The sequence below is a fragment of the Mirounga angustirostris genome, unplaced genomic scaffold (assembly GCF_029215605.1).
Source record: "Mirounga angustirostris isolate CCGP_5_RB_7025 unplaced genomic scaffold, mMirAng1.0.hap1 SCAF_1, whole genome shotgun sequence".
Classification (NCBI taxonomy): Eukaryota; Metazoa; Chordata; class Mammalia; order Carnivora; family Phocidae; genus Mirounga; species Mirounga angustirostris.
The window spans coordinates 207,097,101-207,122,787 of NW_026991709.1; the positions used below are offsets into that span (position 1 = coordinate 207,097,101).

At 53.9% G+C, this 25,687-nt stretch overlaps 1 protein-coding gene across 1 annotated transcript; it reads right to left on the reverse strand.

Annotated features, from left to right (window-relative positions):
• Positions 1 to 92: 92 nt before the first annotated feature.
• MAST1 (microtubule associated serine/threonine kinase 1) lies at positions 93 to 25,311 on the reverse strand. The gene is made up of 26 exons (XM_045863863.3): positions 25,207 to 25,311; positions 23,549 to 23,637; positions 22,989 to 23,064; positions 20,949 to 21,027; positions 18,921 to 19,081; positions 18,639 to 18,714; positions 18,257 to 18,466; positions 14,193 to 14,294; positions 13,978 to 14,110; positions 13,831 to 13,898; positions 10,506 to 10,591; positions 10,208 to 10,416; positions 7,200 to 7,338; positions 6,943 to 7,075; positions 6,640 to 6,805; positions 6,440 to 6,541; positions 6,165 to 6,287; positions 5,674 to 5,783; positions 4,759 to 4,937; positions 4,435 to 4,682; positions 3,891 to 4,097; positions 3,448 to 3,677; positions 3,013 to 3,135; positions 2,759 to 2,895; positions 1,664 to 1,851; positions 93 to 1,560 (listed from the first exon to the last, which is right to left on the reverse strand). Exons 1-26 carry the CDS (start codon positions 25,287 to 25,289, stop codon positions 308 to 310), a joined length of 4,710 nt encoding a protein of 1,569 aa, XP_045719819.1. The 5' UTR covers positions 25,290 to 25,311; the 3' UTR covers positions 93 to 307.
• Between the last annotated feature and the right edge of the window lie 376 nt (positions 25,312 to 25,687).

Below are 25,687 nucleotides of genomic sequence, written 5' to 3' on the forward strand. Positions count from 1 at the left end.
CCCCTCACGCTGTCTCTCTCTCTGTCAATTAAATAAATAAATAAAATCTTTAAAAATAAATAAATAAAAAATAAAATAAATAAATAAGTGGGACCACAAGGAAGGGTCCACCCAAGACTCACCTCCCTTCTCGATGGTAATCAGACCTCAAGACGCACACAGGCAAGGGGGCAGAAACACAATGTCTTGCCCGGCCAGGGGAGGTGGGGTGAGCTGCAGAAAGCTCACACAGCACAGACACACTTTATTTATATGTGTACATATGTATACAGGTGGCTGTACAGAGCAGGGCCAGTGGCCCTCTCGGCTATGGGCCTGGAGGCGTGGGGCAGGGTGCACCTTTTTTGGTCAGGCCTGCTGGGGGTACAGCTTCAGCAGGGCACCGGGAGGTCAGCCCCACCTCAGGCTTGGTGGCTGGGACCAAGGGGGAAGTGGGTAGGACTGGGGGCCCTGCACTGCTGGGCGCATTCTTTGTGGGGGCTGGGGAGGGGGTCTGGGGTTCTGGAGAGAGTTTGGGGGAGGTGGGCTTGGAGCGAGGCCCGCTCAGCGTGGTCCGCTCCTCCACCACCTCTAGCACCCAGCACTCCCGACCCCGGGGGACCTCAGGTGCGGGAGGCGCCAGGGACGTGGATTCCTGCAACCCTTTGGAGTCTGCACCAGGAAGCTGGGGCGTCCCGGCCTTGGCCCCGGGACGCACAGGCTCTACGACAATTGGCACCAGGGGTGTGCCTGCCTCACCCGAGCTGCTGCGCCTGCCGGTCTCGTGTTCCTGCACTGGGCTCAGCGCGGCCTTTGCCACAGCCCTGGCCACCCCACCTGCTCCATCCTCTGTCTGCACGCTCTGGTGCCGTGTGCCGCTGGTGTCCAGGGTCCGGCCCCCGGGGGTCGTCACACGGGGTGGGGTGCAGGCCTCGGCACCACCCGGAGACTCCTTCTCCTTACTGGACGCCGGCGGCCTGGGGGCGCCCTCGGGCAGCAGCGGGTCCGCGCCCAAGCTCAGGGGCGACTCTTGGCGGCCCAGGCGACGGACGGCGACCTGCCTAGGTGTGCCAGGACCCTCGATGGGGGGCGTCTCGCCGTCAGACTCGGCGAGGCTATGCAGCGCCAGCTCGCCGTGGAAGTCCTTGCGGAAATCCGGGTGGCCCACCTCGAGGCTGTGTTTGCGCAGCGCGCCCTTCTTGTCGGCGCCCAGCGAGGCTCCCAGCTTCTCTGCCGACTGCACGCGTTTGAGGAGCGGCGAGCGCGGGGGCTCGGCACTCTTGGGGCGCGGGCGCACCACCGGTGGGGACGAGTGCAGCTTCGCGGGGAAGCTCTGCGTCGTGTGCGAGCTGCCCACCGTGTGGCCCGGCAGCGGCGGCGGCGACGCCTGTGTCGGGGACGGCGTGTGTGCCAGCGGCGACAGCGGGATGTTGCCGGCCGACTTGCAGCGCGCGGAGCGGTACTGGCGGTGCAATTTCGGCGACAGGCCGTGCAGCGTGCTGGGCCGGATGTGGTGCGACGCCGACGACGCTGGCGAGTTGGGCGTGCTCGAGGCCGGCGAGCTGCTCTGGGAGGAGGCGCCTGCGGGTGGGCGAGAGGGGCTGTTGCGCGCCGGGGGCACAGCCAGGGCACAGCCCCGCCACCCCGCGCCGCTCGGCCCGCCGCGCGCAGGCGCAGAGCGTACCTAGGTAGGCGGAGTCGGGCGTGGAGCGGTAGCTGTGCGTAGGCGAGCGTGCGGGCAGCCCGTGCGTGGGCGAGCCCGGGAGGCTGTCGCTGGACGACAGCGACCGGTTCAGCGACGACAGCGAGCGGCTAGTGTGCAGCAGGTTTGACTGCTTTGTGATCTTGCGGAAGAGGGAGCTGCGCTTCTTGCTGGGGGACAAAGAGGGGGCCACCTACCCTTCACCAAGTTCCAGAACGCCTGGCTTCTTCCACTTTAGGGCCGCACATCCACCCCTGGGGACGGCTCACCCCTCCTGGCCCCTCCCTCTCCAGCTGCCACCTACCTATCAAAACCGAAAGAACTTTTCCTAACTCTGGTCCTATTTGGCTCCTCCCCATCTCAGGCCCCCATTCCTTTCTGGCCGTTCCCAGCCCAAGCGAGAACAACCCATCCACACCGAACCAACTTTTCCCGGCCCCGCCCACCTCTCTAGCCCCTCCCTCTCCAGCTGCCACCCACCTAACAGGGCAGGAAGAAATTCACCTGACTCAGTTTTGTCTGGCTCCTCTCACTCAGATCCCCCACTCAACGACTTGTCCAGGCCAAAACGCCAAACCCTCTGATCTAAACACAAGTCTCCTGGCCCCACCCACCTCTCCTAGCTCCTCCTACCCCTAAGGGAAGAAATTATTTCAGTCGGCCCAGTCTTGCCTAGGGGGCTCATTTCACATAGAAATCCCTTCTCCTAGCCCCGCCCCCCCCAGCCGCCTAAATATATCCAACAGGTCAGGACCGGCTCCCGGACAGCACCCTCTCTAATAGACAAGTGCTGGCCCTGCCCACCTCCCAAGACACCTCCCACAAGGTTTTTCTCCCAGCCTAGAAACCTGGCACAGCTTCCTTTCCTGGCTTCTCGCACTCTCCCAGCCCTTCTCACTCAGTCCTCTTGTTTTTGTTCGATGGCCCAGCTGGCCACTTTTCCTGGGCACGTCCCTTCTCTCGTCCTCACCACCTCCCACCTTAGCCCCGCCCACTGCTCAAACAACAACACAAAACCACAAGTGTTCCCTCAGCCTGCTGTTTATAGGCCTGCCAACTGCACTTGACCCCACTCACCTCTCCTGACCCTCCTTGGCAGAGGGCCTCTTGTTCCTCCTAGCCATTTTGGCTTTGTAGCTGCTGCGCCGTGCGGGGCCAATGCGAATGGAGGTATTTTCGAAGGGCGTTGTAGTCACCGCTACCTTATTGCCGCTCTAGGGGAAGAAAGGGGAGAAATGCCCTGGGGGAGGCTGCTCAGGCAGCTCCAGTTCCCCAGGATCTCTCAACCCTCCCTGGCCCTCCCCGCTCGGGGCTCCCGCCCTTGCACTCACCTTAAGGATCAGCTCAACGACCTCAGGATGCACCATGCCATGCACAGGCTCCCCGTTCACGTGGGTGATGAGGTCACCAGCACAAAGCCCGGCCTCCTGGGCTGGGCCTCCCTCTTCCACGTGCTGGGGACAAGACACCCCACAGGGGTAGAGTCACAGGATTGGTAACAAAGAAAGCTCCCTGAGCTTCTGTGCCAGACGCCTAACTCTGCATGCACAGCAATCCTCATAACACCTAATGAAACAGTAATCATCCTCCCCATTTTACAAATGAAGAAACTGAGGCTCAGAAAGGGAAGTGAGAGCACAGGTCACAGAGGACTCTTATCCAGGTCCTGGTTCTACAATTTGAGCTGTCCTTCATCCCTGGAGGTCCTTCTTTCCCCTCCACCCACCCCCCACCTCCGGACATAGACTCCAAGCATGTGTGCTCACCCAGACAATGTGATGGACACTGTAGACATCCGAGTCACCCATGTAGACCCGAATGGCACGCAGTGTGAAGCCGTACTTCTTGCCAGAGCGTTGGATGGTGATAGGGGAGCGGAGTCCACTGACAGCCGGTGAGTAGTCCCGGCTGGGTGAGGAGTCCCGTGAGGATGGGTTAGAGGAGAGAGATCGTGGGGACATGGGACTGGCCAGGGGTGAGCTTCCATGGGGGTCCACTGCAGACAAAGAATCACAATCAGAGATTGGGGCCAACAAGATACATCTCTCCCTGTAGCTGCTCCTCATTCCCCCCAAGTCAAAGTCCCAGGGTTCTCATTGGTCCATCCCAGAGCCAATCATTGTGGACAGGGAAAATACAGTGTTCTCATTGGCCTATCCTGGCACAAATGGAGACAGCCCCTCCCCTGCTACGTGGAGACCAGCGTCACCTGCAGGAATCATGACGGACAAGGCAGTGGCGGAGGCGGACTTGATGACTTTGCCCCCAGTTCGAGAAGGTCTCTTCTCCACTGCGGGCTCTCCTGACAGTTGTTGGTGCCGCGCCCGGCGCAGAACCAGGTCATTGGTGGCCCTCGGGCTGGATGAGTCCCCATCCTTCGAGGCTGGACAGAGGTCACCTGGGCGTGGGCGGTCAGCTGCAACAGAGCAAGTGGGTTAGGGGTCAGTTTAAGGCCACGGACTTCCTGCATGCTGTTCCCTCTGCCTGAAATGCTCTTCCCGCTTCTCTCTCTTACTTGTGAGTTTCACGAAAACAGGTAACATATCCATCTAGCACAGCTCCTGATACAGAGGAGTGCTCAAATACATTTGTTGACTGAGCATGGAATATGGGGTGTTCCCCATGTTGATGAGAATCCCCAGGCTGCAGTGTAAAGAGTGGGTGAGCTCTTGCATAAACCGCACCACACTCACTGAAATGTTCACTATATGGCCACTGCGGAACTGGGGGAGGCGGCAGGAGGGAGCACTCACTGGCCTCGGGGTCCCCAGCGCTGGGGGTGCCATCCCCTTGAGCTGCCTCTTTCGGGGCCCGCGCATCCAGCGAGCCCGGGGGGTCAGAGCTGGGCCGGGGAGGCCTGCGCAACCGGCCCTCATCCTCGTCCTCTTGGGGGGCGCTGAAGCGGCTGGGCTCCAGCAGTGCGGAGAAACGGCGGCGCGCGCCCAGCGGGGGGCTGGCCTCCCCCTCCAGGAAGCTGGCCTCCGAAGCCGAGAAACGCTTGCTGCACGAAGGAGTAGTGGTCAGAAGAGACACGCCCCCCGGGCCCCGCCCCCAAGCCCAGTTCTGTCCCTGCTCACATCTCCGGGGAGCCCCCTCTCCAGGTCTTCTCGCGCAGGGTCAGGCCTCCCAGGCCCTCCCGCTTGCCGGCCGCCTTCTCCTCTGGGCCCTTGGCGCTCGGCTCCCGCTTGCTGGCCCCCGCTGCCGCCACCGGGGTCTTGGGCTCGTGCTGCGACAGTTGCTCCATGCTGCTATACACCTGAACGCGCGGGCGGGTGGTGGTGGGAGGCAAGCCCGGCCCCGGTTCCCGCCTTCGCTCCCGAACCAATCCGCTTCCCGCTACTGGACCCGTCCACACTACGCTCCACCTCCCAAGTCCGGGCCCCGCCCAATTCTGAGAGGTACCCCAACCACCTACAATTCTTCAACTCAGGCCCCACTCCACAAAGTTAGGCCCTGCCCTGCCCATGCCCTCAAGAATATGCTCTCCTTCGTGCCCCACCTCCCCAGGCTTCACCCAGTTATGTCTACGCTCGCCCCGGCTAGGCCCTGACCCCCTTACACGCGGTTCCTCAATGCGAGATCTTGCCCAGCCTTGCCAAGCCTTGCCCCGGCCCGCCCCCGCCCCTCTTTCTGTCCAGCCCCAGGTCCCGACCCCGCCCCGTCCAGAACTAGCCCCGCCCCACCGTGGGCCTGCTTTCCACATCTGTCCAGGTTCCCGTCAGATTCCACTCAGTGCCACAGGCCAGTCCCAAGACCCCCAGGCTGCCTCCCCCGCAGGCCTTATCACCCCCAGATCTCTTACCCCTTCAGTAATTCCCCGGCTTGAGACCTCGGGCCTGGGACCCTGCTCTCCTGTCTCCTCAGCCCCGCCCCATTGCGGACCCACCACCCTTCGCCTCCTCAACCCGTCGTGCCCGGGAAGCAAAGACCCGCCTCCACCCAGGCCCCGCCCCCCCGGGTTTCACCCCACCCCTAGCCCAGCCTTGGCCCACCTTGCTGAAGCGCGGCGAGCAAGAGGAGAACTGGCGTATTTCCACAGGCTCCTCTTCGGTGGTGTCATCCTCGTCATAGGAGTTCACGTGATGATACCTGTCTGAGCGGGCTGAGGATTGGGGGGTGGGCCATAACCGCAGGCAAGGGTCCACGCCTCAGATAAAACCCCCACCGGAACCCGATCCTCTTTCCAGCCGGGCCCACAGGCTCGGCCACGCCCCTGCCAGGCCCCTGCCCTATTCTCGGGTCAGATTCAGGCCCCTCCCCCAGGCTGGGTCCCAGCCCCCCTCTCGGCTCCAGAAAAGCCACACCTCCAGATCCCACCTAGGGCACTCCATGCCAGGCCACGCCTCCGAGCAACCACGCCCCCTCCACAACTTCAGCCCTCTGATCCGGCTGGGGCTGGGAGGTCTCCTGCTCGGCTCGCGTCCCAGCCTAGGCCTAACTGAGGGCCCGATCTCACCGGATCCCGCCCCCTGTCCCTGCTCACTGTCGAAGTAGCTGGTGTCATCCTCGGACTCCAGGTGGGGGATGAACTCGGCCTTCTGCCTCAGCAGTCCTGTCCAGTCCAGGTCTCGAAAGAAACTGTGCTGCTTCACTTCAAAGGCACCACCTGGGGATGGAGTGGTGGAGGGAGGAGGGGAGGTGGTTCCAGGGACCGCTGAAGGCCAACCCTGGAGATAGCCCCGGACCACTTGGACTTGGAGTCCTACTCTCTGGCAATGGCCCCCAGTCCTTAGTTTCTCTGAAAAGCAGACCCCTTACCTGCCCCTAGCCGGACCAGGGGGTTGGTCTGCAGGAGGCTGGATATCAGGAGCTGGGCGTCGGTGGGCAGGGCCTCATCCCCCTCCGGCCACAGGATGTCATCTGCAGAAAAGGCAGGGCTGGGGGTCGCTTTTGGAGCCTACAAAACCTTGAGTGGGCCTGTGTCCCCCTGCCCCCCTGCCCCCCACAGAGGCACGCACCGCTGATGACCTGTCCAAACAGTTCTTCGGGCGTATCACCAAAGAAGGGTACGCAGCCCACCAGGAACTCATAGAGAATGATGCCCATGGCCCACCAGTCCACCGGCTTGCCGTATCCCTGGCGCAGGATGACCTCGGGTGCGATGTACTCTGGGGTCCCACACACCTGGGGGCAGGCCGTCAGCCTGCGCCCGGGGCCGCAGGAGGGGCCTCGAGGGAGAGCCGAGTCCCCCACCAGACCCTGGGCCCCACAGTTCTGTCGGGTCACTCCACCCACGGTGACCCCCACGACCGCACACACACCTGTTTGTCCAGGAATTCCCGGGCGTCCTTCTCGATGTGGCCTTCATACAGGTTGGTGGTGAGGCTCATAAGCCCCATCTTGGAGAGGCCAAAATCCGTGAGCTTGATGTGCCCCATAGAGGTGATGAGTAGGCTGCAATGAGTGTGTGTGTTGGGGGGCGGGGGTCTCAGAAGTGAGGCCCGCGTCCACTTCATTCCTGGTCCTTTCAGGCCAGGGCTGCCCGAGGGGCAGGAATGAAGTGATAGGAGAGGCTCACTTGTCAGGCTTGAGGTCCCGGTGCACAATGCCATAGTTGTGCAGGTACTCCAGTGCCAGGACTGTCTCTGCGAAGTACATGCGGGCCATCTCCACGGGCAGCGCCCCGATGTTCTTCAGCAGGGTGGCACAGTCCCCCCCTGTGGGGGAAGGAGTTGGCCCATGTGAAGAGGGAGGCACCCTCAGCCCAGAGCTGAGCACTCACCAGCCACCAAGTCCTCACCTCACACGGCTCCCATTTTACAGCCAATGACAACTGAGGCTTGGAGAGGGGCCTCCCCCCCCCAGGTCCCATGGGGAGTGCCCTCTACCAGGCTTCTCTCCTCTTAGCCATCCTCCCAAGTGAGTCTAATCAGCCAATGTCACACAGGAGGGGATTGAGACTCAGAGAGGTTGGGTCATGCAGGGAGTCAATGGTGGAGGTGAGATCTGGTCAGGATTAAAGCCTGGGAGCATGGCCCTTGATCTCCTGGAGTCTGAATCTTGAGGGTCTGGGGCCTTAAAATGTAGATTCCTGGCCCCTAGCAGGTTTGCTGTAGACGGCATTCGTATTTTGGTCTCCTAAGATCCACTCCTAACTTCTCTTTCAAGGGCCAGATTTTCTTCCAGGTGCAGCGGCTGGGTCAGCATGTAACCCAGTCGCTTCAGTGAATCAGCCCTCAGACTTCCCCTTCTATTTTCACAAAGATTGCAGAACTCATAAATGATGTAAACTGTGATCAGCTGGATGACAACTCTGCTATGTCAGGGCCTGTCTAGAGGGAAGTCCACACATGCAAGAGCAGAGTCAAGAGATGAAGAGATTCCTAGTGACATAGTTTGAGCACCCAGATATGATTTTTTTAATCACAACTTCTTTTTCTCCTTCCTTCCTTCCTTCCTTCCTTTCTTTCAGCTTGAGCCAGATTTAGCTCAGCATCAGAAACTGACAAATCAGACTGACTCCCTGAGGGTGGGGCTCAGGAATCTGCATTTGGCCACAACCCTAGGTAATCCTGACACACACTTATGATGAGAACCAAGCTGGATTGACTTCCAAATGAGACTTTGGGGCTGGGCCACACTCAGGAGGCACATGACCTTAAACATGTGCTGTCACCTCCATCTTGATCTCCTTGCTTCTGCCCTCACTGCAGCAGCTAAATGGATATTCTCAAAATATAAATCAGATCATATCAGCTCTGCTTAAAACCTTCCTTATAGCTGATGTCTGTTGCACTGGAGTGAAATCCAATGCCATTCGGGGCTCTGCTAAGCTCTGCATGCTCAGCCCCATCACCTCTCCATCCTCATCTCCCCCCACTCTCCCCCTGGCTTGCTCGCTTGGCTCCAGCTTTATTGGCCTCCTCACTACTCCTCCAAATCCAGACACCTTCTCACTTAAGAGACTTTGTGCTTGGGATTCCTCTCCGTTACGGTCCTTGATGCCATCCTCATATATGAAATCACCTGCTCTCCTTTGGCTTGTTTATTGTCTGGCTACACAGGCCAGAATGTAACCTCCACAAGGCAGAGGTGTGTCCATCTGGGTCCCCACTGTGCCGTCAGCGGCATGTGGCATGAGAAAAACCATGAGGGGACATCTGTTGAGTGAATGGGTGGTGGACTAAAGGCTTGGGGGCAGCATAGTGTGGCTCCATGAGACCATGTGTGTCCTAATAACCACAGTATGTGTGTTTGGGGCAATGGATGAATTAATATTTGCGCGAATATAAGCATCGATGGGTGGATAAACAGATGAAAAAAATATACATCGGTGGCTGGATGGACAGATATCAAGTAGATGGATGTATAAACTGATGGACAAATTGTGGACGAATGGAAGGAGATAGCCAGATAGGATGAGAGGCTGCTAGAATAGAGTTGTGGATGGAGGAATAAAAATATGATAGTAAAGAGATGGGTGGATGATGGATTAATAAATAGATACATAGGTATTGATGGACGGATGAGTGGTGAGTAGGTGGGTGAATAAATGAATGGGTGACTGAATGGCTAGATATATAAAAAGATGGATAGATGAAAATAGATGTGCAAGGCAAAGAGCGAACTCTACTATAGGGACTTCAGTTAATAATCATGTATCCATATTGGTTCAATTATAACAAATGTGCCACACAAACACAACATGTGAAGAGTAGAGGCAACTGTGAGGAAAGGGGGTATGTGGGAACTCAATGTACTTTCCAGTCAATTTTTCAGTAAATCTAAAATACTTTAAAAAATAAAGCCTATTAATTTTTAAAAATAGATGTATAATGGATAACAGATAATATGAATGAACAAAGGGATGATAATCAAATGACTGGATGAATGGATGGGATGGATGGATGGATGGGATGGATGGATGGGATGGATAGATGGGTGGATGGATGGATGAATGGGTGGATGGATGGATGCGTGGGTGGATGGATGGATGCATGGATGGATGGATGGATGGATGGGATGGATGGGTGGATGGATGGAAGGATGGACAGGATGGATGGGTGGATGGATTAATGGATGGATAGGATGGATGGATGAATGGGATGGATTGATGGATGGGATGGATTGATGGATGGATGGATAGATGGATAGATGGGTGGATGGATGGATGAATGGGCAGGATGGATGGATGGATGGGCAGGATGGATGGACAGAATGGATGGATGGATGGACAGGATGGAGAGATGGGTGGATGGATGAATGGATGGATGGGGTGGGTGGAAGGATGAATGGATGAAGAGATGGTACATGGATGGATGGAAAAACTGATGGATTAGCAAATGAATATATGGAGGATGGATGGGTAATTGGATGGATGTTCTATATTGAATGAAATGAAAACAGATAAACCAATAGATGGCTAGGTTATAAACAGATGAGATGGATAATCAATGACTGAATAAATAGGTAGATAAACGTACAGGTGGATAGTCAGTATGGTGACTAGGGCTCAGACAGGCCGCTGAGCAACCATGACCAGCATGCATCCCCCCATCTTCCCTGCGATCCTGCAGGCAGCCACACCTTCCACGTATTCCATGACCATGCAGAGGTGGCGCCGGGTCTCGAAGGAGCAGAACATGCCAACCACAAAGGGGTTCTCGGCAAAGGTGAGTATATCACGCTCCACGAAGGCCTGCTGGATCTGGTTGCGCAAGATCAGGTTCTGTTTGTTGATCTTCTTCATTGCAAAGCGCTGTCTCGTGTCGCGGTGCCGCACAAGATAGACAGCGCTGCAGGGGGAGAGAGCGAGGACCGGCCATCACCTCCGAGACACCCGGCCTCCGCCACCCTCCCCCCGCCAGAGCCCCGGGTGGCTCACCCGTAGGCACCATTGCTTATGAGCTTGATGGTCTCGAAGTCATTCTCTCCAGGTGGTTTCTTAGCCTTGGTGGTGGTGCTGCGGCCCTGCAGGGGATAAATGGAGACGACCACCACCATCATAAAATTGGAACTCTTATTATTCCATTGACATATGAGGAATCTGAGGGGATGGATGGATCCTTCACCCAAGTGCCATAGTAAAGGAGTAACAAAGTCAGGACTTGAACCATACTGTCTGACTCTGAAGCCATATTCCTAACTTTTTTCCATTAGGAAAGAAGCCTACAAAATAAGCACCTTAATATACAAAGAACTTCCAGAAATCAATAACAAAAAGCCTAACAATTGAAGAGAAAATATAGGCAAGATAGTTCATAGTTCATGTATCTTGCTTATATTTTCTCTTCAATTGTTCATGTATTGCCTATGAAAAGATGCTGAACCTCATATATGGTGGAAGAAGAGCAAATTAAAACTACCCCAAGATATAATTTTTCACCTAGCAGATTGGCAAAAAAATCCAAAAGGCTGACACACTCTGAGTAAAGCTGTGGAGGAACAGGTACTTTTATACCTTGCTATTTGGAGTGTGAATTGGTACAACCCCCATGGCAGGTACTTTGGCATATAAAAGAATTCCAAATGCATGTTCCCTTTGATCCAGTAATTTCATTTTTGAATTAATGCTACAGATTTGCATGTGAAAAATGACAAATGTATTATCTTGCCCATTGCAACACTGGAAACAGCTCATATGTTCATCTATAGGAAAATTGGTTAAATAAACACATGAGGAGTATCTGTGTAAAGGAATATTGTGCCACTGTTAAAAAGAGTGAGGAATCTCTCAGTACATTTATTCAGAAGGCCCTCCAAAGTATTTTATTAAGTGGGTGGGAGGGGAAGCAAGGAACAATATGTACTGTATGTTTTTGTGGCAAAATAGAGCTAGCTATCTAATCATATTTGGGGGGTGCTCAGTAGCACATATACTAATAATATTTGGGGGGATATAGGTCAGTGGGGGACAAGGGTGGGTATAGGATATTTCACTGTATACCTTTTTTGAAAATTATGTTTATTTTTCTTTAGGATGAAGAGATTCATTCCATAAACATTACACAAGAATGTGTGATATAAAAATATTAAATGTGTATGCTCCTCAGAATGTAGCCTAAAAACATCTGACACAAAAAATTGATAGACTTGCAGGAAGAAATTGCTGAAAACCAGGATTTAACACATATTTCTCAGAAACTATTAGATTAATCAGGAAAAAAAAAAAAGAATAGGGAGATGGAAGATTTGAATCACTCAACAAGTTTGATTGAATGGAATAGGTAGAATCCTACAAACAACAATTAAAGATAAATACCTTTTTAGTGTTTTAGAGTTTTGAGTGATGTCATTCCATTACCTATTCAAAAAATTAAACAAATGGCATGGGTAGTGAGATTCTGTTAAATATATATATGAAGGAAAGATGTGTTTGTATATGTGTGAGAATTCATAGATAGAGTTTGAAACAAAGGGTGTTACAAGTTCAAATGCCTTCAGGGGCCAGGCAGGATAGGTGGGGGCCATGGGTGACTGGGAGGCAGGTACCCCTTATCACAAGCCAGCCCCCACTTAGTGCCAGCTGGCTCCACAACCATGTTATTAGAACCTCTTATTTTTCTTTTTCTTTTTTTTTTTAAGATTTTATTTATTTGATAGAGAGAGACACAGCGAGAGAGGGAACACAAGCAGGGGGAGTGGGAGAGGGAGAAGCAGGCTTCCCGCAAAGCAGGGAGCCCGATGCGGGGCTCGATCCCAGGACTCTGGAATCATGACCTGAGCCGAAGGCAGACGCCCAACGACTGAGCCACCCAGGTGCCCCTAGAACCTCTGATTTTTCAAAAGAAGGCCCACACTCAGATTTTGAGTCAAAATCATCTCCTTTCTATATTTTGCTTCAAATTTTTAAAAAAAACACTGCACAGTTCAGCAAAAACACATGTGTGGCCAGTATGTGACATGGGGACATCCGTCAAAGTGTGGCTGGCTTAGAGGTGGGATTATGGCAATTTTCACTATGCTGAGCTGTTAACACAGAGAGACATCCAACCTACTCAAAACCCCATGCAGGGCTCCCCACAATTACCATATGACCAGCAATTCTGCTCCTGGGTATATACTCAAAAGAGCTGAAACCGTTGTCCAAACACTTGTACACAAATGTTCATAGCAGCACTGTTCATACAACCAAAAGATAGAAACAACCCAAATATCCATCCATGGACAATGGACAAACAAATATGGTGGATCCCTATGATGGAATATTATTCAGCCATAAAAAGGAATGAAGCACTGATTTCATGTTACAATATGGATGAACCTTGAAAATGTTATGCCAGATGCAAAAGGCCACAGAGTGAAAGTGAATTTATATGAAATGTATAGGAAATATACATTTCTGTGAAATATGAAACTTATATGAAATATCCAGAATAGGCAAATCTATAGAGTCAGAATACAGATTAGTGGTTGCCAGGGGCTGGTGGGGGGAGGGGGAATGGGGAGAAACTGCTTAATGGGGACATGGTTTCCTTTTGGGGGTAATGAAAATGTTCCAGAACTAGAGAGAGGTGATGGCCACACAACATTGTGAATGTACTAAAACCCAACGAATTGTTTATTTTAAAATGGTTAAAATGGGGGTGCCTGGGTGGCTCAGTCTGTTAAGCATCCAACTCTTGGTTTCAGCTCAGGTCATGATCTCAGGGTGGTGAGATCAAGCCCCATGTGGGGCTCCATACTCAACACCAAGCCTGCTTGTCCCTCTCCTTCTGCTTCTATCTCCACCTCTCTCTCGCACTCTCGAATAAATGAAAAATCTTTTTAAAAATGTTTTAAAGGGCGCCTGGGTGGCTCAGTTGGTTAAGCGACTGTCTTCGGCTCGGGTCATGATCCTGGAGTCCTGGGATCGAGTCCCGCATCAGGCTCCCTGCTCGGCGGGGAGTTTGCTTCTCCCTCTGACCCTCCGCCCTCTCATGCTCTCTCGCTCTCATTCTCTCTGTCTCAAATAAATAAATAAAATCTTTAAAAAAATAAAAAATAAAAAATAAATAAAAATGTTTTAAAATGGTTAAAATGGCACATTTTTATGTACCGTGTGTACATGGGTGTGTATTATGTGTATTTTACCATGAAAAGAAAAAAGCCCATGGAGGAACAGCTGTTATTATTAGCCCATTTCTCAGATGGGGAAACTGAGGCTCCTAGCGGGAACCAAGAGCCGCGGCCAGAACCAGAGTGCTGACCGCTGGCCCTCCCGGCCTTACCTCAGACAGGTCGTCCTGCTCAGGCGTGTTGGAGCCAGCGCTGTCCTGTTCCTCCAGGGGCACCACATCTAGGAAGGGACTGCAAGTGAGCAGAGGCAGGGGTCCGGGCGGGTCCACCCACAGCCCCCTGCGCCCACCAGCTGGCACCTGGGAAGGGGTCGCGGGTGAGGCCCAGCTGGCGGATGATGTAGCGGGGGATGTCGGTCTTGACAAGGTGGCCCTCCTTGGCGTGGCCCTCCGCCGCCTCCAGCAGGTGGTAGAACTCCTCGGGGTTGAATTCCTAAGGCAGGGCAAGGACGGGCTGGCAGCGGGTCCAAGACCGCCCCCCCACCCGCCCCCCTGCCCATGCCCAGCCCCCTCACCAGACACTCCAGCAGCCTCGCGGGGCGCGAGATGATAATGAGCAGCTTCTTGACCAGCTGAGTGACGAAGGCTACTTCCATGCTCTCGGAGCGTTCATAGGCCTGGGGTGGCGGGCACAGTGGTGGGGAGTGGTTCACGGGTGCTCTGCTTTAGCCAGGCCCCTCTCCCAACCCCACACACTGCTGCTGGTGTCCCATTTTATGAGTGAGAAAACTAAGGCCAAGGCCACACGGTAAAAATTATGATGATGGGGGCGCCTGGGTGGCCCAGTTGGCTGAGCATCGGACTCTTGGTTTGGGCTCAGGTCCTGATCTCATGAGTCTTGAGATGGAGCCCCATGATGGGCTCCATGCCCAGGGCAGAGTCAGCTGGAGGATTCTCTTCCTCTGCCCCTCCCCCCACTCACGTGCGCACACTCTCTCTCTACCTCTCTCAGATAAATAAATAAATCTTTTTTTTAAGACTTTATTTATTTGGGGCGCCTAGGTGGCTCAGTCGTTAAGCGTCTGCCTTCGGCTCAAGTCATGATCCCAGGGTCCTGGGATTGAGCCCCGCATCGGGCTCCTTGTTTGGAGGGAAGCCTGCTTCTCCCTCTCCCACTCCCCCTGCTTGTGTTCCCTCTCTCGCTGTGTCTCTCTCTGTCAAATAAATAAATAAAATCTTAAAAAAAAAAAGACTTTATTTATTTGTCAGAGGGAGAGAGAGAGCGCACAAGCAGGGGGAGCGGCATGCAGAGGGAGAAGCAGGCTCCCCACTGAGCGAATAGCCCAAAGTGGGACTTGATCCCAGGACCCCAGGACCATGACCCGAGCCAAAGGCAGACACTTAACTGACTGAGCCACCCAGGCATCCCTAAATAAATAAATCTTTTAAAAAAAATGATGATGATGATCATAGGCAGCGCTGTCCTAAAACCTTCACTCATTCAGTTCATCTTCAAAACAACCCTATATTCCAGGCCAAGTTAGAATCCCTCTGCCTGGCATTCTCTCCTCTCCAGTCCCTGGGCAGCTCCCTACTTCTGCTCCTTCGGTCTCTGCTCCATTGTCACCTCCTCATGGAGGCCTCCCCTGACCCCAACACCCGACTCTAAAAATCACACCCACACCCCACCTCCTGACTGCATCTTCAATCGCTATTACCCTACTCTACTTCTCCTGTTTTCTACCCCATGAAGCCCCTTCTAAAAAGCCATATATAAATTTCTCTATCATGCCTCTCAGGGCCAAGACCAGGGTGAGGCAATGAGACATTCACCTTGATGCCAAAAATCTCAGTCTTCAAGATAACTGATATTTTAATGCAGTATTTGAAAAAATAATGCAAAAGATCTATGATAAGCAAAATAACAAAATTTAAATAAGGATAGGATCCAGTAGGGTTGTGCCAAGCCATATTGGAGCTTGAAGCAAAAGGAATAGTGTGTGGCAATCTATACATGGTTTCTCAATGATTTTTTTAAAGTTGGATTTATTTATTTGAGGGGGAGAGGGGGGAGAGGGAACGGGAGAGAGAATCTCAAGTAGACTCTGCACTGAATATGGAGCCCTGTGCCGGGCTCGATCCCATGACCCTGAGATCATGACCTGAGCTGAAATCAAGAGTTTTACACTTAACCAACAGAGCCACCAAGGAGCCCCTCAGTGATTAACAGTTTTAATGAAAATATTATTGATGAGTTTGTTTTCATTAAAAGCAGGAAAGTAAAATTCTAACAAATTCTAGTTTGATTATAAATAAAATACTTGGGGCACCTGGGTGGCTCAAGTCATTAAGCATCTACTTTCAGCTCAGGTCATGATCTCAGGGTCCTGGGATCCAGCTCCACATTGGGCTCCCTGCTCAGCAGGGAGCCTGCTTCTCCCTCTCCCTCAGCTGCTCCCCCTACTTGTGCTCTCTCGTCAAATAAATAAATAAAAAATCTTTAAAAATTTTTTGAAAAATACTTAATGTTAAGTTTTAATACACCTACTTTTTAATTTTTTCAATAATTAATGTTTTTTGGGGCGCCTGGGTGGCTCAGTCGTTAAGCGTCTGCCTTTGGCTCAGGTCATGATCCCAGGGTCCTGGGATTGAGCCCCGCATCAGGCTCCCTGCTCCGCGGGAAGCCTGCTTCTCCCTCTCCCGCTCCCCCTGCTTGTGTTCCCTCTCTCGCTGTGTCTCTCTCTGTCAAATAAATAAATAAAAATCTTTAAAAATTAATTAATTAATTAATTAATTAATTTTGGGGGGGTGAATCACTTGCCTCATCCTAGTCCCAGTCCTGATGCCTATTATTTATCTTCTGACTCTTCCTATTAGAATGTCAGCTTCCTGAGGGCAGGGACTTTTGTTTGTTTTATTTCTAGGTAATTCTCCAGCTTCTAGGGCAGTGGGAGGCCCAAATAGGTGCTTGATGAATATTTGTGGAGTTAATGAATGAGCAAATTCCCTTCTTATAGCAGAAGGACTGAGGTGCAGAGAGGTTAAGTAACTTGGCAAAGGCTGCACAGTAAGTGATGAGCTAGATATGAATCTAGGCCATTTGGAGTCTGTGCCCTCAAATCCTATGAACCTAGTGGCAGAATCCAGACTCAAACCAGATCTGATGCTAAAACCCATAATGATACCAATGTACTGCCCTTCAGGTCTGAGTGGGGGCCTACAGCCCAAAGCTCTGTATTTTGGTCCTTGTGCCCTTATCCAACTTCATTTCACTTGGCTTCTGTGCTCCTGGAATTTCCCAGACTCGATTCTCACGTCTGGCTCTTCACTCTGCTCAGCACACATTTCCCCCAGCATTTCTCATAACTGTCATTTCCTCATTATTCTTGCCCCAATTTCAATGTCACCTCCTCCGGGGAGGCCTCCTGGACATTACAAGGCAGCCCCTGACACTCTGTCAGGTTGCCCTGTTCTATTTGCTTCATAGCCCTAAGCATCAGCTGAAATCAAGGAATTCCTTGATTTGTCTGTTTCCATGTTTCCTATCCACCTCCCACATTAGAATATCAGCCCCAAAGGGGCGCCTGGATGGTTTAGTCAGTTAAGCGTTGGACTCTTGATTTCATTTCGGTTCAGGTTATGATCTCTGCCTCATGAGATCAAGCCCCTGCCAGCTCCCCGCTCAGTGGGGAATCTGCTTCTCCCTCTCCCTCTGCCTGCTGCTCCACCTGCTTGTACACTCTCTCTTTCTGTCAAAAATAAATAAAAATCTTAAAAAAAAAAAAAAAGTGCACCTGGGTGGCTCAGCCAGTTAAGCGTCTGCCTTCAGCTCAGGTCATGATCCCAGGGTCCTGGGATGGAGCCCCACATCGGGCTCCCTGCTCAGCGGGAAGCCTGCTTCTCCCTCTCCCACTCCCCCTGCTTGTGTTCCCTCTCTCACTGTGTCTCTCTCTGTCAAATAAATAAAATCTTTAAAAAAAAAAAGAGGGGCGCCTGAGTGGTTCAGTTGGTTAAGTGTCAGACTCTTGATTTCAGCTCAGGTCATGATCTCAGGTCATGATCCCTGCTCAGCGGGGAGTCGGCTTGAGATTCTCTCTCTCTCTCCCTCCCCCTCTGCCCCTCCCCTGTGCTCTCTCTCACTTGCACTCTCCCTCTCTTTCTCAAATAAATACACAAAATCTTAAAAAAAAAAAAAAAAAGAGTATCACCCCCAAGAGGGCAGGAATATTTCTCTGGTTTGTTCACTGCTGGGTTCCCAGTACCCCAGCACACAGGAGTTGCTTCATAATTTCAGTAAGTGAGACAAGAAATAAGACCAAAAAAAAAAAAAAAAAAAACATCATGCTGGATGGTGCTAAGTGCTAAGGAGAAAACTAAAGAGACAGTGGGTGGTGAGTTTGAGCAGAGGTTTACATTTTAAATAAGGGGGTCTAGAGGCCACCTTAGAGTAAAGACCTGAAAGAGGTGAGGGAGGTTAAATTCTTGCCGCCCCCATCAGACCTAGGGAGCACGTCTTTCTTGTCCACCCCTGGAATCTCAGCTCCACGCTGGCGCCTGGCACGCGGTAGGCGCCCTCTGAATGGAAGTGGGGTGAAGGAAAGCATTGGGCACGAATGAGGCCAGCCTCCCGTGCACTCACGTCCTGCAGCAGCTTCTCCAGGTTCTCCTGCAATTCGTAGAAGTAGACGGTGGTGATGAGGCCGTCTCGAGACTTGGTCAGGCAGTCCCGGGCCAACTCGATGATCTGGTGGTGGATGAAGCTGAGCACGCCGTCGGCCAGCGGCAGCACGCTGTCAGGTTCGTAGGCGCGGGCGAAATCGCGCAGCTTCTCCTCCATCTGCGCGGTGGCCTGCGGGAGGGACAGAGGCGGGGCGGGGGTGCCGGCGCGGGGCTGCGCCTGGAGGCAGTGGCCACCAGGAGCCTGCGCTGCGCGCGCCGGCCACCAGGGGGCGCGCGGAGCTAAGGCGAGCGAGGGCTCCCGCCGCCCGGCCTCCCAGCGGCCGCCCCCCGCCCCGCCTCACCTTCGGGAACCTCTCCTTGTAGACATGGTTCATCATCACGATCTCGTTGTCGTAGGAAGAGGGGGAGCGCCCGGGGCTGCGGGGAGAGAAGCCCATCCTGTCCAGCCCCCTGCCTTCGAAAACAGCCAGGCACCAGATTCCTCCCCACCGCCCCCCCCCCCAACCCCGGTAAAACTTCACCCATCGTGTTGCAACTCGTTTAATCACGCGGACAGGGATCTCGCAGTACACAGACCCCCAGATCATCAGCTTGGGTGGGTGTGTGGGGGGGTGTCTGCCCACCTGAGGCTCCGCGAGCGAGGCCGCACGGCAGGAGAGCGGCGGCCACCATCCTCGTCAGTGATGCTCTCGGTGCTGCCAAAGTGTTTGGAGAGGAAGTGGAGCTCATCCACGGTAGGCTGGTAGGGCAGCTGGTGCAGGCGCTCCTGGGAGGAGCAGGAAGACTGCGGGGAGGAGCGGGGCCGGGGTCAGAGCCACCGCGGTCCCCCCACATCTCGCGACCCTGGGCTGGGACTCCTGGGGCTGATGGGCCACTGGGCAGGGTCGGGATCAGGACCTGGTTTATGATCCTTGGATCCCAGGGTCCAGGTTGGGACTCCTGGAGACAGACAGGGGGACAGGGACAGACACGGATGAGAACTGTGACACTCACACAGATGTGGCCAGTGGGAGCCTGTTTAAAACCTGAGTCAAGTCACATCCCTCCTCTGTTCAGAACCCTCCATGGCTCCCACCTTACTCAGGGTGGACCCTAAAGTCCTTCCCAAGACCCACAACATCTTGCAAGATTAGATCCTATCTCTCTGCCGTCACCTCCTCCCACTCTCCCCATCATTTACTCGGTTCCAGCGGCACAGTCCTCCTTGATGGTCTTTGAACAAGCCACACACACCCCTGCCTCAGGGCCTTTGCACTGACTGTTCCCTCTGCCTGGAGCATATCTACTACTGATCATTCCCCCTTCACATCTTTGCTTAAATGTCACCCCTCTGGGTGACATTCATCCCTCTGAATACACATCCATCATTTCCTATCCCTGTCCTATCTTGTTTCTTCTTGCCATATTTATCTCCTGACTTACTATATCTTTACTACTAATTTTTATTGCTGTCTGCTCCTTGATGGTAAGATCTTGGTTCTGCTTGGTCCCTAGTCAGGACCTAACATGCACAAACACAGACCCACAGATATCAGTGGAGAAAACAAGGATATCCACTGGATTCTGCAGGCAGAAGGATCCTTTGAAACATTACATCACTCACTCCCCATCCCATCAGAGTCTATTAAAATAATTTTTTCAATGCACATAACCTATGACCTACAGAACCACAATTTCAAATATTTCAGGCTGAAATTTTAGTATAATTTAATATAAAGCAAAAAAGACTTTGTATGGCTTCCCACCACATTTAGAATAAGATCTACTTCCCTGCCCTGGCTGAGAAGCCCCAGTATGACCAAGGGTGCTGCCTGCCTCACCCCCGTTCCTCCACTTCCAACCCAAAGCTCCAGCCACTCAAAGCTATCTTCAGCTTTCCAAAGGCAACAAGTTGTTCTGTTGCCTCTGGGAGTTTACACATGCTGTTCCCTCGTCCTCTTCCTGAAACACCCTTCCTTTCCTTCTTCCACCTGCCAAACTCCTGCTGCTCCTTTGTCTTGGCTTCAATTCCACGTCTTCCAGGAAGCCTTCCTTGACCCTCCCCCCAGCTGAATCAGGTCCCCCCTATATTGCTATCACCTCGTCTGGTGCTACTCCCATAACAGCTCCCACCACCCCGTGTTGCAAATGTCTTCTTACTGCTCTGTCTCCCCTCATGAGGGCTTCATCAGTCCTTGGATCCTGGCCCAGCTTATAGAGCCCACCCACCATATGACAGTCACATAAATGTCTACTGAACATCATACCAATGGATGGATGAGTGAACCAGAAACACAGGTAGAAAAGGGAGCAGATGGAGAGAGAGAGACTTTGGGTGTTGCAGGGGTGGAGCAAATGTGTTCTGGGTGAAGGGTGTGCTGACCTTGGCCAGCTGAGCCCCTTGGGCAAGTGGCTCAACACATGAGCCTTAATATCTTTATCTGTAAAATAAGTCAGTGATGAGTAGGACCCCCAAGAAGATATGTTGAGGGCAGAGAACAGGGCTTTCGAGGGGACCTGTAACTTGCCAATAGATGGACGGGTGACATCTTGGAAAACAAGAAAAAACCCAAACTCTCCTTAAGGTCAGCCTGACCACTGGCCTGGGTGTGGGCCTTCAGGTTGCAGGGCTTCCCTGAAACTCCCACCCACTCGCCCACTTGCCAACTCACCGAGACGGTGGAGCTGGGTGTGTTGGTGCCATAGCCAGACGAAGGAAGCGAAGCCAGAGACCAACGGCGTCCGTCCGCCCTGGAACCCAGCCAAGATGTTCAGAGGCTGCAAGGCCCCACTGGTCCCCCCACTCCTCAGGGTGTGATAGAAGCCACTGGCCACCACCAGGGTAAGGGATGCGGGGATATATCTGTGCTCTGCCTGAGATTCCAAAAGGCCCTCAGAGCCAAGGGGGTAAAAAGGAAGTCTTGCAGCCAGGCACCAGGGACCTGGAGCAAAGATCAGTCTCCTCTACTCCTTACGATGATCCTCCTTTCCTGTCATCCTCACATCAAACAAGCCTCCAAAGCGAACCCCGAGGAGGACCAGAAAAAGCCCACTCAGGGAAATCAATCCAGAGGAGTCCCAATAGTTGCCCCCAATGAGAAAGCGCTCAGAGTGAGACCACTTGAGTCTTTTCAAAGAAAGGCCCCTCCCTCAAACATACACACACACATACACACACACATGATCACTCTCATGTCCACACCCACTAGTGTTGTTGCGACTAGTGTGGTCAAATTCACACACTGACAGTCACACACATTCACACATGACTCCTCAACACACTCACACACACTCACTGTCCCCTACGTGGATCCAAATATCACACTTTCCTGCACTAACACCCACACACATGCAAAACCAGATATACACTCACATATAAACACATACACTTAGGACCCAGTATTCACCCTCTGACACAAAGACGCACACTCCCCCACACACTTTCTACCCTTCCATATTCACACAGACACATTTAAGAACCCTCACGCACTCAGTCACACATTCGAACTCCCACACAGCCACACATTCATTCACACTCCCACCAGACTGCACACTCACATGGAGACATTCCTGGAAGGGCATGCTCCCTCACATATTCACACACATTTACAAATGTACACGTACACACTCACACATGTTCACATTCGCACACTGCTGCACACCCCTATGGACACATGTGTAGGCACGGGCTGCCTCACATTTTCATAGTCTCACAAACTCATACTCGCACATCCACATCAGCACACAGATCGCACATCACAGGGACCCACACTCCCGTGCACGAGACTCGTCCCTCATTCCTCCCTCCAGGCAGTGCCCTCCCAGCCCAGGCAACTGCATCAAGCCCAATCTTAGAGCCATTTTCTGGCTCCCTGTTGCCCTCAGCTGAATTCCACAGCCAAGAGGGTCTTCCCCACCCACCCCAGGGAGCCATCCTCTGTCCCCACAGTCCCGTGTGAGTCCCACACGACAGCCTTCACCAGCCTTTGCGGTGATCCAGGTTTTCTGGTATGCCACCCCAGCTTAACTCCGAAGATAGAGACTGGGTGTCATTCACCTGTTATGCTCAATTCCCAGATCACAGCACGTGTTCAGACAACGTTTTTAGAATGAATAAAGTTTAAAGAAAAAGAGACCCGCGCAAACATCCTGGTGACTCCCAGAAGTTTCTCCAAAACACATTGGAGGAATCTTTTTGCCTCCCCCAATTTCGCCAAAAGCCCGAGGAAATTCATTAGCGACTCTCCAGAAACCCCCAAAGACCCCAGTAGGGACACCTGAAATTCCTCCTCTTGGGCCCTCGAGAAATAGCCCCAGGTGCCCTTCCTCTTGGAGATCAAGGGTCCCTCGGTGGGCATCATGAAGTCTGCGCTTGCGCACCTCATCTCCGCTCCCGGTCCTGTTGCTATGGAAACGCCCGGCCAGGAACTAGAGGCTAGGGAGACTGAGACCCTGGGCTCAGGGCGCAGGCGCTTTCGCTCCAAGGCAAAGGAAGTCCCACTCCTCCTCTAATTCCTGATAGGAGGTTGGCCCCGCCTTCTCATAGACCCCGCCCCTAAGGCCAGGCGCTTATTCCCGCTGGGACGTTGGGGCACTCTGCGCGTCCCTCGGGCCCTGGCTCAGGTGCAATTAGGAGGGGAACAGATGGTGGCCCAGACGGTGGGTCGGGAGGGTCCGGCCAGGGTTCTAGGGCCCTGGAGAGAGGGACTCACCTTCGGGAGGAGGCAAACGAGAAGTGGGCGGGGGTGTTGGGGGAGAAGTTGCGGGGGCTGTCCAGGGGACTGCTACCTGTGGCGGAAAGAGGGTGATTTTAAGGCTTGGCGTGGGAGGCAATCCCACCAGGCCTTCCAGTCTTCAAAGAGGGTTGCAAACACCAGCTCCTCCCCGCTTTAGTCTAGCCACACCCACGTATGAGTTGACCACGGCCCCTTAGCTGTGGCCCCGCCTCCCTAAGTTACCGAGTCAGCCCAGCCCCCCTCCAGGCCGGTTCTGTCTTCGTCAGAGATGGCCCCGCTCCTCAGGTATGGTTCCTCCCTTCAGCCCCATCCTCTTTTCAATCTAGCTCTGTCTGAGCCTCTGCCCACCAATGCCTGTCCCTCTGCCGACTGACCAAGGCCACACAAGGATGGTCCCGCCCTTTGCCCAATCCGGCTCTTCCTCTGTCCAGACTCGGCCCAGTCCTGCGCCATGAACACACCCTTCGCCTGTGGCCCCTCCCTTAGGCTGTGGCCACACCCCTTCTAGTCTGGTCCATACCCACCACCTGTCTCACCCAGGTGTCCAGGCAGTGGGGAGTGGGGTCGCGGCAGCGTGGGCGAAGTGCTGGTCAAGATGAGGCTTTTCCGGTTACTGGTGCGGCAGCTGCGCGGAAGGCGAGGCAAGGGGACCGGGCCAGGCCACAGCCCAGTGAGTTTGTGAACCCAACCGTCCACCTTCCCATCTCAGACCCCCACCTGTCCCCTCTCTGTGGGTGCTTGGAGGTGCCCCCAGAGGATTGCTCAGTGGAGGAGGTGACAGAGGTCTCAGCATGTGTGACCATGTGAGCACAGCGTCAGTCATGGAATAATAGACATGCTGTCCATGTGACACCATTGGAGATACTGAGCACACGCGTGCCTTTGGGGCTGTGCATGACATTCTCTGTATGTATGCACATGTGGCACCCAGGGTGTGAGCTCAGCACTGGGTTGGGTTTATCTTATGTGATACAACCTGTACCTTTGTGTGTCTATGTGGCACAGTGTGTAATGCCGCTTGTCCATGGCTGTGTGCCATTGTGTGCTGTACCACATGCGTGTATGATTTCTGCTGCATGTGTCTATGTCTTTGTGCGGCGTTCTAAGTCTATGTGATATCCTGCCCTTGCGTATGTGACAATCTCCTCATGTATCCACGTGTAGCATCTATCGTGTCTGAGTTTCACACCCTGTGATACGGGGCATGTTTGAACCTGCCACCATGTGTGACATTCCCTAGATGAGTCTTCCGTGTGTGATTCTGTGTCTCTATCTCTGCAAGATTCCCTGTGTCATTTATTCTGCATCCATGTAACACTGCATGTGACATGCTTAGGTGATATGATGTGCTGTGACATTGTTGGGTGCATGGATGTCATTGCCATACATGTGTCTGTGTGCATCTTAGATGCCAGAATCATGTGTGTGTGTGTATGTTACCATGCATGTGACATCTTACTGGGTGTACACAACCCTGTACCTGTGAGCTTACTCGTCTGTGTGTGATGCTGGGGGGTCCCTGTGTGTCTGGGCACGACTCGGACCTATGGCCCCTGTATGCGTGATGGCTCCAGGGTGTATCTGGGCCACTGGGGCTGTAGTGTGTGTATGTGTGTGACATCATGTCCTACGTGACGCTGTGTGTCACTATTTTCCGTATGAGGCTGTGTTCTTGGTGGGGGGTAGTTTGGGCTATGATAAAGCGCCCCCTTTCCCTCTGCCCCTCAGGATCCCAGCTTCTGAAGAGGGAGCCCCCAGCCCCTCCATCCCCCTCACTCCCCGCCACAGTGACTGAGCATATTAGCGAGGCCAGGAACACGCGGCATGGGGGTGGGGGGGAGGCCAGGCTGCGGCTATTGTTCCGAGGGTGCCAAGTCCCCCACCCTCCCCTTCTTCCCCTACCCCCACTGGGTTGCCGGAGTCCGCAGCGCCAGCACACAAAGGCGCCGCAACCCCCCACCCGGCGCAGCCTCCTCCCCCCCGCCCCGTGGCGGTCCTCTCCGGCATACAGTCCCCCCAGTCTCGGCCCACACAGTCCCCAATTCAGCCCCATCCCCCCTCAGGAAGGGGCCGCACGGGCACCTCTGGCGCAGCTGGACCGGGTGCAGCATCCCGGGCCCCGCCCTGCGGCAGCGGCCAGAGGGGCGGCTTTGGTGGGGAGGGCCGGGTCAGGGTCTGAGGGATGGGGTTCTACCTCTTGGTGCGGCGGAACATACTGCCGCCAGGGAAGGAGGGCATCGAGAAATTGGAAAGCGCGGTCCAGAGAGAGTCAGACATGACCCGGCGGCGGCGACATGGTGGCAGGTGCGGCAGTGGCGGCGGCAGCGCGAGGAGGGAGCGCGCGGGGCGGAGGCTGAAGCCGCAGCGGGCAGGGGAGGGCGGGGGAAGGGCGGGCCGTGCCACTGCCGCCCGCCGGGAGGGGGCGCTGCTGTGCCCCAGCGCGCCAGGCCCCGCCCGCGCGCGCCCCTGGCGCCCCCACCCGGGCTCGAGAAGGGACGGCCAGCCCCGCGCATCTTTCCCCAAGGCTCACCTGCTGCTTTTCCGGGGCAGAGGCAAATCCTTCTGGAAGGCAAAGGGGCAAAAGGATAGAGGTCAGCGTGGACCAGCAGCTGCTGTCAGCAAGCCTTGTCACACCCTGGAGGAGCAAATGTTGGGTGGGACGAGTCCCTCATCAG